At 35.3% G+C, this 17770-nt stretch overlaps 1 protein-coding gene across 3 annotated transcripts in view; it reads right to left on the bottom strand.

Annotated features, from left to right (window-relative positions):
• LOC144330993 (uncharacterized) overlaps nucleotides 1–14457 on the bottom strand; it is a 30536-nt gene extending 16079 nt beyond the window's left edge. For all 3 annotated transcript variants that reach the window (XR_013397784.1, XR_013397783.1, XM_077945474.1), the window contains exon 1: nucleotides 14305–14457. Coding sequence is in view for 1 of the 3 variants with exons in the window: in XM_077945474.1 (XP_077801600.1) it covers nucleotides 14305–14345 (41 nt within the window). In the remaining 2 variants the exon portion in view is untranslated. The remainder of the gene's footprint in view (nucleotides 1–14304) is intronic.
• Between the last annotated feature and the right edge of the window lie 3313 nt (nucleotides 14458–17770).

Here is a 17770-nt window from a genome sequence, read left to right on the forward strand (position 1 = left end):
TTTAACATGGATATTTTTCTTTGTGTGGGTTCTCCCTTTGATGTATTTCGGAAGTAATTTAAGAATGAGGGTTTAGGACTGGTAGGGCCTCCATAATGTATTACACAATCTTGAATAAAACCCTGAAGTTCTCATTTCATTAGGTTCTCCGTACACAAAATGGGAAAAAAAAAATGCCCGAGTCTAACTGAAAATGTTACTGAAAGGATGATATAAAGTAACGTGAAAAATATATAAAGAATTGCCCAAATATGTGAAATCCTGTTATAATTAAAGCTAGAGTCGTTAGGTGGAATTCAACCATTACTACATAAATAAATGGACATTGAAGACTCATCGGCTTCACTAAATCAACATCTGTCAAACAATTGTGTAAGACATGCCCTGTGGATTTTGTGGCAAAGCTGAGGGTCTTTGAAATATAGGAAGTTAATGTTTGCATTGCTTATTTGAAAAATAATTTCTATATCTAGATATGTCCATTTCTAGCTATAAATGATAAAAGTTTGTTTCCTAATTCACGGCTATATTTTTGTCATCTACTGTTTTTTGTTTGTTTATTGAGACAGAGAATCGCTCTGTTGCCCAGGCTAGAGTGCAGTGATTCCATCTCGGCTCACTGCAACCTCCGTCTCCCAGGTTCGAGCGATTCTCCTGCCTCAGCTTCCCAAGTAGCTGGGACTACAGGCATGTGCCACCACGCCCGGCTAATTTTTTTTTTTTTTTTTTCATTTTTAGTTGTGATGGGGTTTCCCTATGTTGGCCAGGCTGGTCTGGAATTCCTGACCTCACGTGATCCTCCCACCTTGGCCTCCCAAAGTGCTGAGATTATAGGCCTGAGCCCACCCTGCCTGGTCTGTTTTTTAATATAAATAAAAACATACTATGAAATTAACCATTCTAAAGTGTACACTTCAGTGGTTTTCATGTATTCACAAAGTTGCATATTCATCACTACTATATAATTCCCAAATGTATTCATACAACAAAGAGAAATTCCATATTAGCAGTAACTCCTCGTCTTCCCTCAGCCCTGGCAAACACTAATAGTTTTTGTCTCTATGGATATACTATTTCTGACATTTTGTATTAAGATTTCTAGTTTCTTTATCTTAGATAATGTTTTTAAGATTCAGCCACATGTTACCATGTGCCAGAACTTCACTTACTGTGTGGCTGGATAATATTTCATCGTAGGGCTAGACAACACTGTATTTACCCATTCATTCTCTCTTAAATGGACATTTGGTCGTTTGCACATTTCGGCTATATTTGCTTTTGGTTTCCACATTCTGACTAAAAAACAAATGCTGCTATGAACTTTGATGTCCAAGTTTTGGTTTGGACATATGTTTCTATTTCTCTGGGGTGTATATCTAGAAGTGGAATTGCGAGGTCATATAGTAGCTAGTTTAACCATCTAACTGTCAGACTGATTTCTGCAGCAACTGCACCATTTTGCATTGTAACTAACAATTAGGAGGGTCCCAATTTCTTCACTCATCTCAAATACTTGTTATTGCTAGTCTTTTTTTTATTATAGCTACCCTAGTGGGTATGAAGTGGTATCTTATTGAGATTTTGACAACAACTAATGACGTTAAACATCTTTTCCTATTTCATGTTTGATAGCCATTCATGTTATCTTCCTTAGATAAATATCTATTAAAATTTTTTGTTTATTTTTATCATTTGTATATTTTTTCTGAGTTTGTAAATGTTCTTTATCGTCTTGAATGCAAGTCCCTTATCGCATATATGATATCCAAATGTTTTCTCTTATTGTGTGAATTGTATTTTCACTCTTAATAGTGTCCTTTGATGCACAGACATTTGAATATTTATGATGTTTAATTTATCTATTTTTCCTTTTCTTGCTTGTGCTTTAGGCATTATGTTATTTTTTTAAATTGCCCATTCCAAGGTCAGGAAGATTTGTATCTCTTTTCTTGTAAGAGTTTTATCATTTTAACACATACATTTTGAGTTAATTATGTGAGGTAGGAATCCACCTTCATTCTTTTTCATATGAATATCCACTTGTGTCATTACCATTTGTTGAAAAGATTGTTCTTTCCCCCACTGAATTGTCTTGGTGCCCTTATAAAAACTGGCTTATCTTATATGTCACAGTTTTAAACTCTCAGTTCTAGGTCGTTGATTTCTATGTCTATCCTATACCAGTACTACACATTCCTGATTACTGTAGCTTTGAGAGTTTTAAAATCAGGAAGATGGAGTCCTACTTTGTTCTTTTCAAGATTGTTTTGGCTCTTGTAGGTCCCTTGTATTTCCATATAAATTTAGGATCAGCTTTTTAATTTCTGCAATAAAAGCCTGCTAAGATACTGACAGAGATTATATTAAATATGTACAAAAATTTGGGTACACAGCATCTTGTCAATATTTTCCTCCAATGCATGAACACCAGATACGTTTATATACTGTTTAGCAGTTTTTTTCAGTGCTGTTTTATTGTTTTGGTGAGTAAGTTTTATACTTCTTTTGTTAAGTGTATTTTAAGTATTTATCATTTTTGATGGAATTAAAAATTGAATTGTTTCCTTAATTTCATTTTAAATTGTTCTTTGCCACTCTATATATTCAGCGGATTTGTATATATTAATCTTATTTTCTGCAGCCTTGCTAAACTCGTCTATTTGCTGTAGTAGTATTTTTATGTATTCTCTAAGATTTCCTTAAGTCTTAAAATATACAAGATTATGTCATATGCAATAGAGTCAGTTGTCTGGATGCTGTCCATATATTTTCCTTGATGAGTTGTCCTGGCCAGAACCTCCAGTACAATGTTAAATAGATGTATTGTCAGGGAGCATCATTGTCCTTTTCCTCAATCCTAGAGGGAAGGCTTTCAATCTTTTATTATTAACTATGATGCTAATTGAATGTTTCTTTAGAAATACTCTTTATCAAGTTGAAGAAGTTTCTTTATATCCTTAGTTTCTTGAGTGTTTAATTATGAAAATTTTATATTTTCTGTGTCTACTGAGGTGATAAATGTATTTTGTTGCTTATTATGTTAACACGATATATTACACTGATTGATACTCATGTGGTACACCAACCTTGCATTCCTGGAATAGATCTGACTTAATCATGGTCTGTACATCTATTTGATATGTTGCTAGATTCAGTTTGCTGGTGTTTTATTGAGGATTTTTAATCAATATTCATAAGGAATATTTATCTGTAGATCTTTTCTTACAATCTTTTTTTCTAATTTTGGTATCAGGGAAATATTTGTCTCATAGAAGGAGTTGGAAAGTGCTTTGTTCTCTTCTACTTTTTTGGAAGAGTTTGTGAGTATATAATGTTAGTTCTTCACTAAATGTCTGGTATAATTCACCAGTAAAGCCAGGCAGGTATGGCATATTTTGGGGAGAGGTTTAAAATAATAAGTTCAATCTTTTTTCTTTTTTTTCTTTTTTTTTTTTTTTTTTTTGAGGCAGAGTCTCGCTCTGTCACCCAGGCTGGAGCGCAGTGGCACGATCTCGGCTCACTGCAAGCTCCGCCTCCCGGGTTCCCACCATTCTCCTGCCTCAGCCTCCCAAGTAGCTGGGACTACAGGCGCCGCCACCACGCCCGGCTAATTTTTTTGTATTTTTAGTGGAGACGGGGTTTCATTGTGTTAGCCAGGATGGTCTCGATCTCCTGACCTCGTGATCCGCCCACCTCAGCCTCCCAAAGTGCTGGGATTACAGGCTTGAGCCACCGCGCCCGGCCCAATCTTTTTACTTGTGACAGTTCTATTCTGAGGATTTTTTGTGTAAGTAATGAAGTTGTATATCTTTCAAATAATTTGTCTATTTTTTCTAGATTATGCATTTTTTTCTTGGCATATACTTGTTAGTAGATTTTTCTTATAATTCTTTTTATTTTGACAAGGTCTGTAGTGATGTCTTCTATCTCTCTCTGTATAATATTAATTCAAGTATTTTCTCTTTTCTTCTTAGTTAATTTCTTAGTCAGTGTGGGCGGCTCATAAATGGCAAAGATTTATCTCTCACGGTTTTAGAGGCTAGAATTCAAAGACTAGGATGCCAGCTGGGTTGGGTTCTGGCGAGGGTCCTCTTCTGGGTTGCAGATTGCTGTCTTCTTATTGTTTCTTCACATGGTGGAAAAAGGGCAAGAGTTTTTTAGAGTCCCTTTTTATAAGGGCTCTAATGCCACTCATGAAGGCTCCACCCTTATGACATAATTACCTGTCAAATACTTCATCTCCTAGTACTACCACTTTGAGGGGTAGAATTCCAGCATATGATTTGGGGAGTGTGGGGCACAATTATTCATTCCATTGCAGTCAATTTAGCTATAGGTTGTCAGTTTTATTGATCTTATCACAAAGAAACAACTTTCAGTTTTGTTGATTTTCTCTTTTGATTTTACAGTCTTTATTTCATTTAGTTCTACTCTAATTTTAATACTTTCTTTCCTTTCCTAGCTTTTGTTTAGCTTAATATTTTTTCTAGTTTCTTAAGGCAGAAGGTTAGGTTATTGATATTTTTAATCTTATTTTTTGATATAGGCATTTACAGCTATAAATTTCCGTATAAGCACTGCTTTACTTGTATTCCATAAGAGTTGATGTAGTTTTGAATTCATATACCTCAGAGTACTGATTGACCTTGTAATTTCTTCTTTAATCTCTTGTTTATTTAGTAGTATGTTGTTTAATTTCTATATATTTGTGACCTTCTCATTCTTTTATTACTGATTTCAAATTACATTCCCTTGTGGTGAAAGAACAAACTTATATGACTTTAATACTTTTAACTTAAAAATAGTTTTGTTTCATCATTGTTTTATAATTTATAATCTTATAGTCAATTCTGGAAAATGTTTCACGTGTACTTTAGGTGAATGTGTATTCTTCTGTCATCAAATGGACACTACTATACATACATTTCAGGTCTGATTAGTTTATATTATCTTTAAGTCTTCTATTTCTTGGCAGATCTGCTGTTTAAATGTTCTATATATTACTGAAAGATGGATATTGAAATTGTTAATTTATTATCAGGTTGTTTCTTCTTGCTTTCAATTCTACCAGTTTTTTCTATATGTATTTTAGGGCTCTGTTGTTAGGTGCACATATGTTTTTAATCTTTATATCTTCCTGATGAATTGACCATTTTCTATTACAAAATACTCTTCTGCAGTAACAATTTTTGCTTTAAAGTATTTTGTTGGATATTGGCATGACCACTTCAGCTCTCCTTTTTTGACTGCTTACATATTGTATCATTTTCTATCATTTCTTTATAACATCTGTCTTTCCATCTAATATCTGTATCTTACAGACAGCATAGATCACTTTTTAAAATCTATTCTGCAAATCTTTGACTTTTTATTGGACTATTAATGCATTTACACTTAATGTAATTACTCTTAATATATCACTCACATCTACTGTTTTGTTATATGTTTTCTAAAAATCTTATGGCTTGTATATTCTGCTACTTCTCTATTATTTGCCTTCTTTTTAAATTAAATAATTTTTCAAATATATTATGTTAATTCTCTTGTCATTTTTTAATACTTAAAAAAAGTTTGCTTAGTTATTTACCTGAAGATTACAATTAATATCTTAAATTATGACAAGCTAGTCAGGATTAACACTAATTTAGTTTCAATAATAAAATAAGTTTTGCTACTGTAAGTTTCTTCCCTGACTTCTCTTTTGAACTATTGTCAAAATTACATCTTTATGCATGCATGTCAAACAGATTTATAATTATTGTTTTATGTAGTTGTCTTATAAATCATACAGAAGAAAAATAGTTACACTAGTTACAAGCAAGAATGAATTTATACTGTTCTTTATATTTACCTATGTAATTATATTTACCTGTGCTCTTTATTCACTGCATTTAGTTTTGTGGGTTAGAATTACTGACTAGTGTCTTGTCATTCCAACCTAGAGAACTACCTTCAGTTTTCTGTTTGTTTGTTTGTTTGTTTGTTTGTTTGTTTGTTTTGAGACAGGGTCTCACTCTATTGCCCAGGCTGGAATGCAGTGATGCAATCTTGGCTCACTGCAGCCTCAACCTCCTGGGCTTAAATGATCCTCTCACCTCAGCCTCCTGAGTAGCTGGGACTAAAGCAGTGTGCCACAACACTTGATTAATTTTTTTAAAAAGTTTTTGTGGAGACAAGGGTTTTCCATGTTGCCAAGGCTGGTATCAAACTACTAGGCTCAAGCGATCCTCCCTCCTTAGCCTCCCAAAGTGCTGGGATTACAGGCATGAGCCAGCCACTGCACTCAGCCTTTATTATTTCTTATAAGGCAGATCTGCTAGTGACAAATTATTTTAGTTGTTTTTCTGAGAAATCTTAACTTCTCTTTTATTTTGAAGAATAGCTTTTGATGGATGCAGAATTCTTGGTTGAAAGTATCTTCTTTCTGCTCTTCGATTATGTCTCCATCTTGTTTTCTGGCCTCTTTGCATCTGAAAATAAGTCATTTCTAAATTTTATTTAGATTTTTTTCATTCATAATGGATATTTTTCTCTTGCTGTTTTCAAGATTCTCTTAGTTTTGGCTTTCAACAGTTTGATTATAATGTTTCTATGCATAAATGTATGCATTTATTTATAATATTTTTAGTTTTTTGGATGTGTAAATTTTTTAACTATATTTGTTACTTTTGGGACCACTATATTTTTAAATATTCGTTCTTTCCCTTTCTCTTCTGAATTCCATTTTGTGTATAATGCTGTGCAGGTCAGCATTCCATAGGTTTCTGAGGATATTCCCAGTTTTCTTTCCCTTCTGCTCCTTACACTGGATAATCTCAGTTGATTTATATCTAGCTTGCTAATTTCTTTTATATGCCTACTCAAACCTCCCGTTGATGTTCTCTAGTGAATTTTTTATTTTAGCTAATGCAATTTTAAACTATAGAATTTGAATTTGTTTTTTAAATATAACTTCTATTTCTTTATTGATTGTCTTTATTTGGTTAAATAGTCTCACATTTTAATTATTTAGACGTGATTATATTTAGATCTTTGTGCATTGTATTAGCTTCCTAGGGTTGCTTAATAAACTACCACACTCTAAGTAGCTCAAAACAATAGAAACTTATCATCTCACAGTTCTGGGAGCTAAAATTCCAAAATCAAGGTGTCATCAGGGTGATGCTCCCTGTGAAGGCTCTAGAGGAATTTATATTCCATGTCTGTCTTCCAACTTCTTGTGGTTGTTGACAATCTTTGTGATTCCTTGGCTTGTAATTGTATTCCTCCGCCTTTACTCTTGTGTTCATTTGGTGTTCTCTCTATATGTATCTGAGACTAAATTTCCCTCTTCTTATAAGGAAACCAGTCATATTGGATTAGGATCCATCTTAGCCCAGAATGATCTCATTTTAACTAATTATATAGTTAAAGGCCCTATTTTAACATAAGCTCACATTCTGAGTTTTTGAGTGGACATGGATTTGGGGGTGACACTCTTCAACCTAGTTCAAGCATATATATAACAGTCAGCTTAAAGTGTTTTCTGAAAACGGAAATTTTAAATAATATAATGTGTAAACACTGGACATCAGATGCTCTCCCTTCCTGGTGTTTGTTGCTGCCACTGCTTGTTTCTCTTGCTGTTTCTCATTAATTAATTTTCCAAATCAGTTCTATCAAGTCTCTGTTCTTTGTTACCTGTATCACTGAAGTCTCTGCTTGCTTAGCTTTGTGGTCACCCAAAGATTCAAAAGACATTTCCTTAAATGCCTGGAATCAATCAGTCCTCCAGCCTTTGCTGATGGGTTCTGCATATGTGTTCAGGCATGCCTTCAAGACTCCACCAGGCACTTGGTAATTCTGCCTTACCCTTCACTTTTTGCTTGAGTAAGGCTGAAAGGTGAGCCAGAGGTGAGAGCTTACGGCCATTTCAGATGATTTCAGAGCACGTCCACAGCTGTATGCATATATGTGACTTTCTGTTTTCCTAACTGCTTTCCATACATGCCCTGCAGAAAGACCGTTGCTCTGAGTAAGCTCTGAGTCAGGTCAAATAAAAGCAAGCCTTGTGAATAGGGTCTTCCAGGAACCAGCAGACAATTAAAATAATGATGATTCTATTGGAATTGGGTTTTGACCAAGCACCAAACTTGTTTTGGCCCCCAGTGGTTGGCAGGCTGCTGGTTGTCCCACTACTGTGTGCTATTTTTAGGACTGCCAGCCCTGGTGGGGGTGGGAAATGAGGAGAAAAAAAAAAGTAATGTTAAAACTCAATAAAATGTGCTGCTCTTACCAAGACTAAATTAGTTTTTTTGAATAAACCTGCTGAATTGTTGCAAGCCTTTGGTTAATTTCCCAAGTACTGAAAAGATTGATTCCACTCATTTTTGAAAGCACTCTCGTTGTTTTTATAGATTGGAAAAATTTCAGAGATCCTTACTCTGTCATTTCCCCTGACATTCCATTACCATATCTTTTCAGACTAATAAATATTTTCTTTATTTTGTGTTTATAATAATCAGAGAAAACAACAAGTCTTAAAATGTGGAGTCTTTAATTACTTGGCTAAGCAACATGCATATCATTCTGGAAATATGGTAAAGAAGCAGGCTCCATTCTTGATCCTGGGAAAGCTGCATTCTTGGCAGTCACTGACATTATACTATTGAGGACAGGCAGAGCAAGCCACCACTAGTTTCATTGTAAAGGCACAATTTATCCCCAGGAATACCAGGCGAATAAGAGTGGCCTATTCTCTTCCATTTCCAGAAATCAGTTAAGCCAACGTGACTTGGATTTATTATTTCCTACAAGAGATTTCTCTTTATATCTTTGAATTCATTGCTAGTGTGTTTCATTATGAAATTTCAAGTTTATATTTTGTTGGTCTTTTATTTTGATGGATTAGAATAGACTATATTGTTCAAACAACCTTGTGACTAAAATCCATTTGAAGTGAAAACAAATGTATAATAAAATGTCATGGTTTACTCTGAAAAATATATTTAAAATTGCAATACAAATTGTGAATGTAGGGAAGAAAGCTTATAAATAATTTTTTCTTGAACAATTTACTATCATGGCCCAAATACTGTGTCCACATTTTATACATATATTATATGTTCCTCACAACAATTTTTTGAAGACATTAATAGAATTTCTAGTTTACTAATTAGGAAATGGAGACCTTAAATAACATTCCCAAAGTTATAGACTCACTGTGGACAGAGTGAAACCTCAAAAGTCAAGTTGTTAATTTCATTTTTTATTAATAAGGCTTTGGTTTTGAAAATAATCTTAATAATAAATGCATCTCCTGCCTGTCTGAATTTTCACAAAGTTTAAAATATTTTAAAGGATTTCTCTAATTAAGAGTATGTAGATAATATTTTTTGAGCTTCCTTGCTTAGATAACAGCCAGAGGCAAAATCTTTGTTCTCAGTGTCATGTAACTATAATTCAATAAAGAATTCATTATTAGGAAAACATAAATCACAAATCAGATCTGGTATTGACTAGAGTTTGAAAGAAATAATAGGCTGATAAGCATTTCCATAAATACAGCAGGTTCATAATAAATGCCTAAAGTGCTTATTGTCTTAATGTATTCATTTTTTAGCCATTTAAATTACATTTTACAGTATAAGAAGTGGCTAATTGAGTAATAAAGACAATGTTCAAAACTACAAAGATTTTCTTGGCATATTCTCACACAAGGGAGTATTGGCATATTTTCACAGATAGCACATAACACTTTTTCATGAGTCACTGTCTTGAAATAATTTTCTTCCCAGTATTATAATACTTCCTTATAGGAGTTTTGATTCTGCAAATAAACTTTACATCAAATGATATTTACAACATTATTTTAATATTAAATAAATCATATTTTAGGGTTTTTTTAAAATAAAACAACATCAAGATTTGCAACAGGTACTATTACTACTTTCTCAGAAACTAATTATAATACACATTTGGTTGCCATGTGGTTTAGGCACTCATTTCAGAGAGTCAGTTGTGCATAGGGTGGTGATTCTGCCATGGTACCTGTCTCCATTATTTTCAGCAAGATCCGTGAACTCTTTGTGATTGAGTCTCACCTGTTGAACTAACCAGTAACTGTCACTCTGGTCCACTGAAACGTCATTTGTATCACGTTCTAATCACCTTCATCACAAGGGCTATCTTTACCGCTTTAAAACTTAAATGTTAATCATCAAGCAGTTTCTTGTGTGAGGCAGCTACCTTGCTAACTATGTTAAACATTTTCCTATTCTTTTCAGTCCTTTAAAGATTCTGCATATTTACTGGGTGTAAGGTAATTTTCTTAGCATGAAAAGAAGAAGAATGTGCAATGGTTGGGGTTTTAATACCCATAAGAGAAGAGGAGATAAGAGACTAGTTACTGTCTTAAGCTTATACTTGAATTTCAAAGACATACTTGCAAAATTTGGGGACTATTGAAAAGCGACTATTAATAATAAGAGCACCAGAAAAATGCCCCCGAATAGGGACAAAAATACTCCAAGCGAAGTAGCCATCTGAATGGGACTCAGTTGGGGGAGAAAATACTTTTTACAACAAATTATATTCCACTTCGATCTTCGCACAAATATGTAGTTCAAATTAATAATACAAAAGAACTGTGAAAGTCCCAAGTTAATACATGAAGAGAAGACATATTTGGGGAAGATGAAATATTAGTGGCTTCAGCCAAAGACAATGCAAAAGCATGGTGTATGTGTTCCACTTTCGGCATGGCCAAAGATGTTCCCGCCAGGCCAATTTCACCACAAATAACAACCCAAATCCTGGATAAATATTTTGAATAGCGGCCTGGAGGCAGTGCAGATTGACCAGAGGCTGGAAGATTATAGAAGGGAATCAATTTGGAAGAAAGAATGTCATGGGGTAATTTTCCTGTGTTCTTAATGAGTTTAGCCCCAATGCAGATTGCAGTCAGCACTAATAAGTAAATCCTTGATAGAAAATCTGTACTTTTTCTGTTCTATAGAAGCAGAGAACAGAGTTTGGAATAATCATTGCCACTAGAAAGTGAGGGAGATGTTCCAAAAAGGAGATGGCCAGAGAGGGGGAGCCAGATCCTATGCACAAATTTCAGTCAATTAACTAACCAACCTCAAACCGTACATACATAAGGCACTTTGGAATGAATTTTGAAATAAAATGTTCTTGAGTCCAAGATAGTTGCCTGCTAAAGTTTAGAAAATCAATACTCTATCTAGGATTGTAACAAGATTCAGAGTCTCTACATCTTCAGAATATTCAAGAAGCAATTCAAATCCAGTCAACAGGTGAAGAAAGACGGATATTTCACTCATTCTCGAGAAAAGACAACCTATGGAAAACAATATCCAAATGAATATATGTTGAAATAAGCACATAGGATATTATTTTAACTACACTCAGTAGTGTAAAGAGAAATATGCTCTTAATAATCAAAATACAAATAGTTTCATCAGAAAATAGAAACTAGGAAAAAGTCTCAAATAGAAATGCAAGAATCGGCCAGGTGTGGTTGTTCATGCCTGTAATCCCAGCAGTTTGGGAGGCTGAGGTGGGCGGATCACCAGAGTTCAGGGGTTCGAGACCAACCTGGCCAACATGGTGAAACCCTATCTCTACTAAAAACACAAAAATTAGCTGGGTGTAGTGGCATGCACCTGTAATCCCAGCTACTTGGGAGGCTGAGACAGGAGAATCACTTGAACCTGGGAAGTGAGCCAAGACTGCACCACTGCAATCCAGTCTGGGTGACAGAGTGAGACTCTGTCTTAAACAAAAACAAACAAACAAAACAAAAAAGCAACGCAAGAATGGAAAAATACAAAATATGCAGTAAGCACACAATAATTTGGGCTTCACAGAAGAATAGAATTGACAAAGAAAGGGGTTGGAGAGACCAACAGAACTTTTTAAATCTGAACAATACCAAGGTTGATAAGCAAAGTGAACAAAGCTTCACGGACCTGTGAAATAATCTCTGAAGTTCCAATATCCATGTAACTGCAGTTCCACAGCAGAAGAGAAAGAAAACAGAAAGAAACAGACACACAATTATTGAAAAAAAAAACTGAATATTTTTCAATTAGGTAAAAGATAAATATAGATTATAGAAACTCAGCAAATTCCAAGTGTGAGCAAACATCATTAAAATGAGCAAGTATGTAATAGTCAAAGTATTTAAAGCCAAAGAAAGAATGTTTTCACAAGCCAGAGAAAAATGGCATATTACATACCTCCAAAAAATGTTTCAAATATCTTTTTCTTGTCAGAAATTTTAGAGATGAGAAGACAGTTGAAAAATATGATAAGGTAATGCAAGGAAAGAACCTGCCAACCCACAGTTCTACATCCAACAGATGTATTCTTCAGAATATGAGGGCAAGATAGAGACAACCTCAGATTTTCCACCATCGTGTTTTGGGAGAAGATAACTTGTTTTCTAGCTTCACAGTTCTGTGGATGAAGGGATTTTGCCCCATTGTGGATGAAAACGAAGAGTCTCACCCATACCTAATTTAGATCATTTCCATGATGAGATTTGTAACTCTTTGAGTTGATATTAACGTGACATGTTTGATTTCGAGTTAATGCTTAATGGGTTAAGAATGTGGGGGACATTAGGATGGGTAAATGTATTTTGCACATGAGAGAACATGAAGTTTGGGGCGCCCGCTGGTGGAGTTTACTGGGTTAATTAGTGCCACCCTCCTCCGTGGAAAAATGCCTGTTCAACTGGAACCTGTGAATGTGACCTTATTTGGAAATGAGATTTTTGCAGATTTAATGATGAGGTAATCATAGATTAGAGGGATCTATAATCGAATGCACAGTATCCGTGGTTTCCTCCTAGGAGGGAAATGTGGACACAGACACATAGTGAAGACAGCCACGTGGAGACGGAGGCAGAGGTGGAGACGGAGGCAGAGGTGAAGACAGAGGCAGAGGTGGAGACGGAGGCAGAGGTGGAGATGCCGCCCCAAAACCACAGGGCGCCAAGAACTGCGGGCCCCTGAGAAAACTAAAGGAGGTGAGGAAGGATTCTTCCCTGGAGTTTTGGTTGGGCGGGGGGGCCCTACTTTCACTTGGATTTCAGGCTTCTGACCTCCAGAACCAAGAAAGAATAAGCTCCCTTTGTTCAAAACCACCCAGTCATGGCACTTTGTTACAACAGCCTAGGAAACTAATACAGGAATTAGTAAAATCGTTATTGCTGACTCATATGACCATCCTCATGGAACTTTTAAGATAATATATAAATAAGCAACTAAAACAAAAAGAAAAATTTCGCAAGTTTTACGGTGCCAGATCAATATACAAATAAATATCACTATATTGCAATGAAAACAATTACATAATGTAATAATAATAAAGTAATAATACAAGGAAACTTTCCACAATAGCTACCAAAAACTCTAAAGTAGCTATAACTAGTGTTTAAAAATAGTATGTTCAGAATTTTTATATAAACAAATATAAATTTTAAGTTAAAAAGAAAAAGAAATGGATAAATACATCATTAATGAAGTTTCAATCAAAATTCATACATGGATATTTCACAGAATTTGACAAGTATATCTAAAAATTATTTTAAAGGAGTCAAACAAGCTTGGAATTATTTGAAGAAGAAGGTATTTATCGTTTTGTATATTAAGAGTCACCCCAAGTCTGCCGGGACTCAATGGTATCACCTCTCTAACAAAAAAGGTCACAGAGATATGAAAATACATCATAAAAAAAGATCTATTGTTTTATCACACAATGGATTTGATCACCTGTGCGCATGGAAATAACCTTATTTTAAATCCTTGTTTAGAGTCAGTTTTAAGGGATAATGTTGCATGTGAAGCTCCATAATCACTCTTTTGTGTTAAGTGGTTGAGGAAAATATCAGCCTGGTAAGTTGTTAATTATAGGTCCAGGGAATAACTTGAGTTAGTAAATCAGAGATGAGTCCAGAGTTCTGTAAACAAGTTTCAACATTTCTGGGCACCTGAGATTAAGCACAGCTCTGAGAAGTGCTCCACACGTTCCTAAGTATATGATGCAAGTTTTACTTTGGCAAGAAAATGTAACTAAAGCTAGTACCCGCCTTAGGAACATGAATGATGAAATGGAGACTTCACATTTGCCAGATGAATAGGACTAATGTAGAAAAACAAATCGAACTGTCCTTGACTCTCAGTCAGCCCCCTTCTCAATAACAAAAGCATCCACATATCCACATTCTCCATTTATTTTAAGGTCATTATAGTATTGATATTATACCAACTTGCAAAAATAAATTAAACCACTTACCACAGGGTGTCTCCAACATCGTTGGCACCATTAAATAACATTCATTCAGAACTACTTTTAGCGAACGTAGATACTTAATGTTTACAGACGAGGAAATCTGAATAGTACAAAACAAACAGAGACTTGTTCAAGGTCTCACACTGACTCAGCAGCAAAGGCCACGTAGGAAGAGAATGTTCCTGAAGTAGCACATTTTGTTTGGACTACAAGACCAACTGAGTTATTATCTTTATTTGAAAATGATTCATGCAAGTCCGCCACAGATGAAGGCAAGCTGTAGACTTCTTACTTGGACTCTTTGTTGTTATTAAGGGAAAGTCTCAAGTCTGGGGTTTTTTGTTTGTTTAATTTTTCATATCTTTTATCTGAAAAAAAAACCAAACAAGATTCATTCACCTGTCAAGCAACAAACGACTCTCCACAAGAAGGCAGGTTTTGATCAATAGCAGTTTTATTACTTGGCTTAAGTAAGGGGAGCACTGGGTGTATTCTCCAAAGCAGTGTGTCCCTGAGGGAAAGTGACAGGAGGGTTTTATGGGGTGACGGAGAGGGGAGAGGGTGCATCATTGCATGTAGAGGAGGCGTCCCAGGGGCACAGACACAGTGTCATCATGGCAGCACACGGGTTGCATGTTATGATAATGGAATTACAGTTCCTCCAGGATGGAGGTGTTACACAAACATGAGGAAGATTCACCAGGATCCATCTCTAAGTTGCCAGGGTCTGTCAGGAACTGGTTCCAACCAACTAGGTTACTATATTCCACCCAGGGTTTAGGGAAGACCAGCCTGCAGGGCAGGAGGCTGTAAACCAGGCGGATGGCTCACATGGATGAAACTCCTATGGTTCCTAGAGACCATCCTTGTCTGCTTACATGTCCTAGAACCGAAAAATGAATTGAAGAATGAAGTGGTTATGGTGGTCACACTTCTGAATTCTGGTATGCCCCTCCTACCTCCCCCTACTAAGTAAAGAAGGAGTAGTCTTAATAGTATTTTAAAAAACCCCTCCCAAAAACTCAAAACGTGAAACCTTCTTTCTAGTTGATCTTTGTACCACATGATTTGTCCCATAAAGGAAGAAAATGGTCAAGCTCAAATAACCATGAAAATGTAATATCTGATTTTCCTAAATGCACTTTCCTAATGTGACAACCATTCACAAAAGCAAATATCCACTCCAGATTCTATTGGGTATGACACATCTCAGAGACTGATACTTCATCTTATCACCTGAAAATTAAATAATTTTATTACAAAAAGAATTAGTAGATTATTTTGCTAAATCAAGTTTAGCCTAGAGCTGCCTCCTTACTTATTTTAAGTTCAGCTTAAACGTTTCTCTGTATGTAATGAACTGTAACCTAACTGGACGTGTAAACAGACTGTTACCTACTCTTGCGCCAATCATGGAGTTTCAGCCAGTCACAGGGGGTCAGCTGTTCAGACCATGTTTAAATAAGGCAAACGCAGAGTTGTAAGCAATCCGGCTGTTTCTGCACCTCTCGACCATTTTCTGTACATCTCTGTCCTTTTTCTGTTCATAAATCTTCTTCCATCGCGTGGCTGTGCTGGAGTCTTTGAACCTACCCTGTCTCGAGAGGCTGCCCCAATCAGCAACTTGTTCTTTGCTCAATTAAACTCTATTAATTTAATCTGACTAAAAAAATTTTAACAATGTTTACTAGTAAATTTCATTTTTTCTTGTAAAAAAAAATCCTGAAAACAGGAATAGGGAAAGACTGGTGGCTAAAATTAAATATAGTTGACTTTAATATTTTAACATCACAAGAAAATTGCATTGGTTTGGACTATAAAAGTGATGCATAAATCTTTCACTTCAACAGCACCATCACCATCATTAAATATTTAAAAAACTCACATATGAAAAGAAATATGGTGGGGAGGGAAGTAGACAGAAACAGTTAAGAAACTAGGACATAATAGGACAGCAAAATTCCTGTTGGTTTATTTTTTGCTTGTTTCCTTGTTTAGTATTCTCTGATAGCCAACGAATAGACAAAATATTCTGATAGCCAACGAATAGACAAAATTGGGCAGCTGCATCTGGAATACAAAGGTACAAATTCTTAGAAAGTTCCTCTGAGCAGATAATCTTCCCAGAGCCTTGACACAAATGTGATCATTAGAATTTTATTTCTCTGGGTTAAAAGTAACCTCAGGGGAGACAGCACTGTTGAGAGGCACTTACTTCATTGAAAATTATTTTGGCATAACATTTAAAATATAAAAACCAGCTGGGAAAATGAGAGATGCTGGAAAAAGCAAAACCCTATGTACATGGGGCCTATGCTTTAGGTTAGAGAGTCAGGACCCTGGGCGAGAGAGAACAAACTAAATGACCTGAGTTAAGTGACTTGGTCACTGCTGCAAACTTTGCTTCCTCATCCATTAACTGAAGATTAAAAAAAAGTAAGAACCTATCTCACAGGATGGCAGGGAGGACTAAATAGGCACAACAATGACCATCAGAAAATTTGTGCTCGTTAAACATTAGCCATTTATCTTCCTCTCCTTCCTCTCCTTCTTTATTTCTTCTACCAGCATCACCTCCATTGCCACTTCACAACCTCACTACCTCATTGCTAATTTTGTCTTAAGGCATGCTAGAGGTTTAAATAATAAATATATTGCTTTTCACTTATCATTGGCAAAAGCCTTTACCTATAAACAAGAAGAAGCTACATTGGTTCCCCCAAATGTTTTTCTGAAGAGATGGAGGTTATCTCAAAACAGTATGTGACTTTTCCGTTTATGTGCTCCCCCGAAAGCATCTGAACTAAAAAACCTGAGTGTTTCTTCTTTTCAGGTCTGAGTTTTCAGAGTCAGGTAAATATATCTTGTTAAATATTTCTAAATTATTTTCTCTTGTATGATTTTCCTTTAGAAATTGAATTCTCTCTCTTCTTTGGGTTTTGCCGAAAGGTTCATAGATCATTTAAATAAATTTCACAAAAATACCAGGAGGAGGTACAATGACTATAATGCATAGTTAACAGAGAGAGCATTATGTCTGCGTCTGAGGACCTGGATTTGGCCTCTGATTTCCCTGGACAGGGTTTTGGGCTTCCAGTGAAAAAGTCTCTCAAAGAAGGACACTCTGCAAGTCAGGCTCCCAGGGCCGGCCATCACTTAACCTCTTCATATAAGTTGCTTGTTTATGGATTCAAAAGCAAGACAGTTAACGAATGTCATAATTAAGCTTCAGTTTGAAAATTTTATTTTTTATTTATTCAGAGCCTAGCACGTAGTACTTACTCAGAATAATATGTTTTTTATAAATTTTGTTTAGATATTTACTATTTACTGATTATGTGCTGTGCTATTTGTGATAGAAGGATCCCAAATGAATGCAATGTTGGCTTTTATCCACAAAACACTATAATGATATACATGTAAAATATACATGTGAAAATAACAATATTGTAAAATCATAAATGGTATT

Source organism: Macaca mulatta, chromosome 9 (genome assembly GCF_049350105.2).
Source record: "Macaca mulatta isolate MMU2019108-1 chromosome 9, T2T-MMU8v2.0, whole genome shotgun sequence".
NCBI lineage: Eukaryota > Metazoa > Chordata > Mammalia > Primates > Cercopithecidae > Macaca > Macaca mulatta.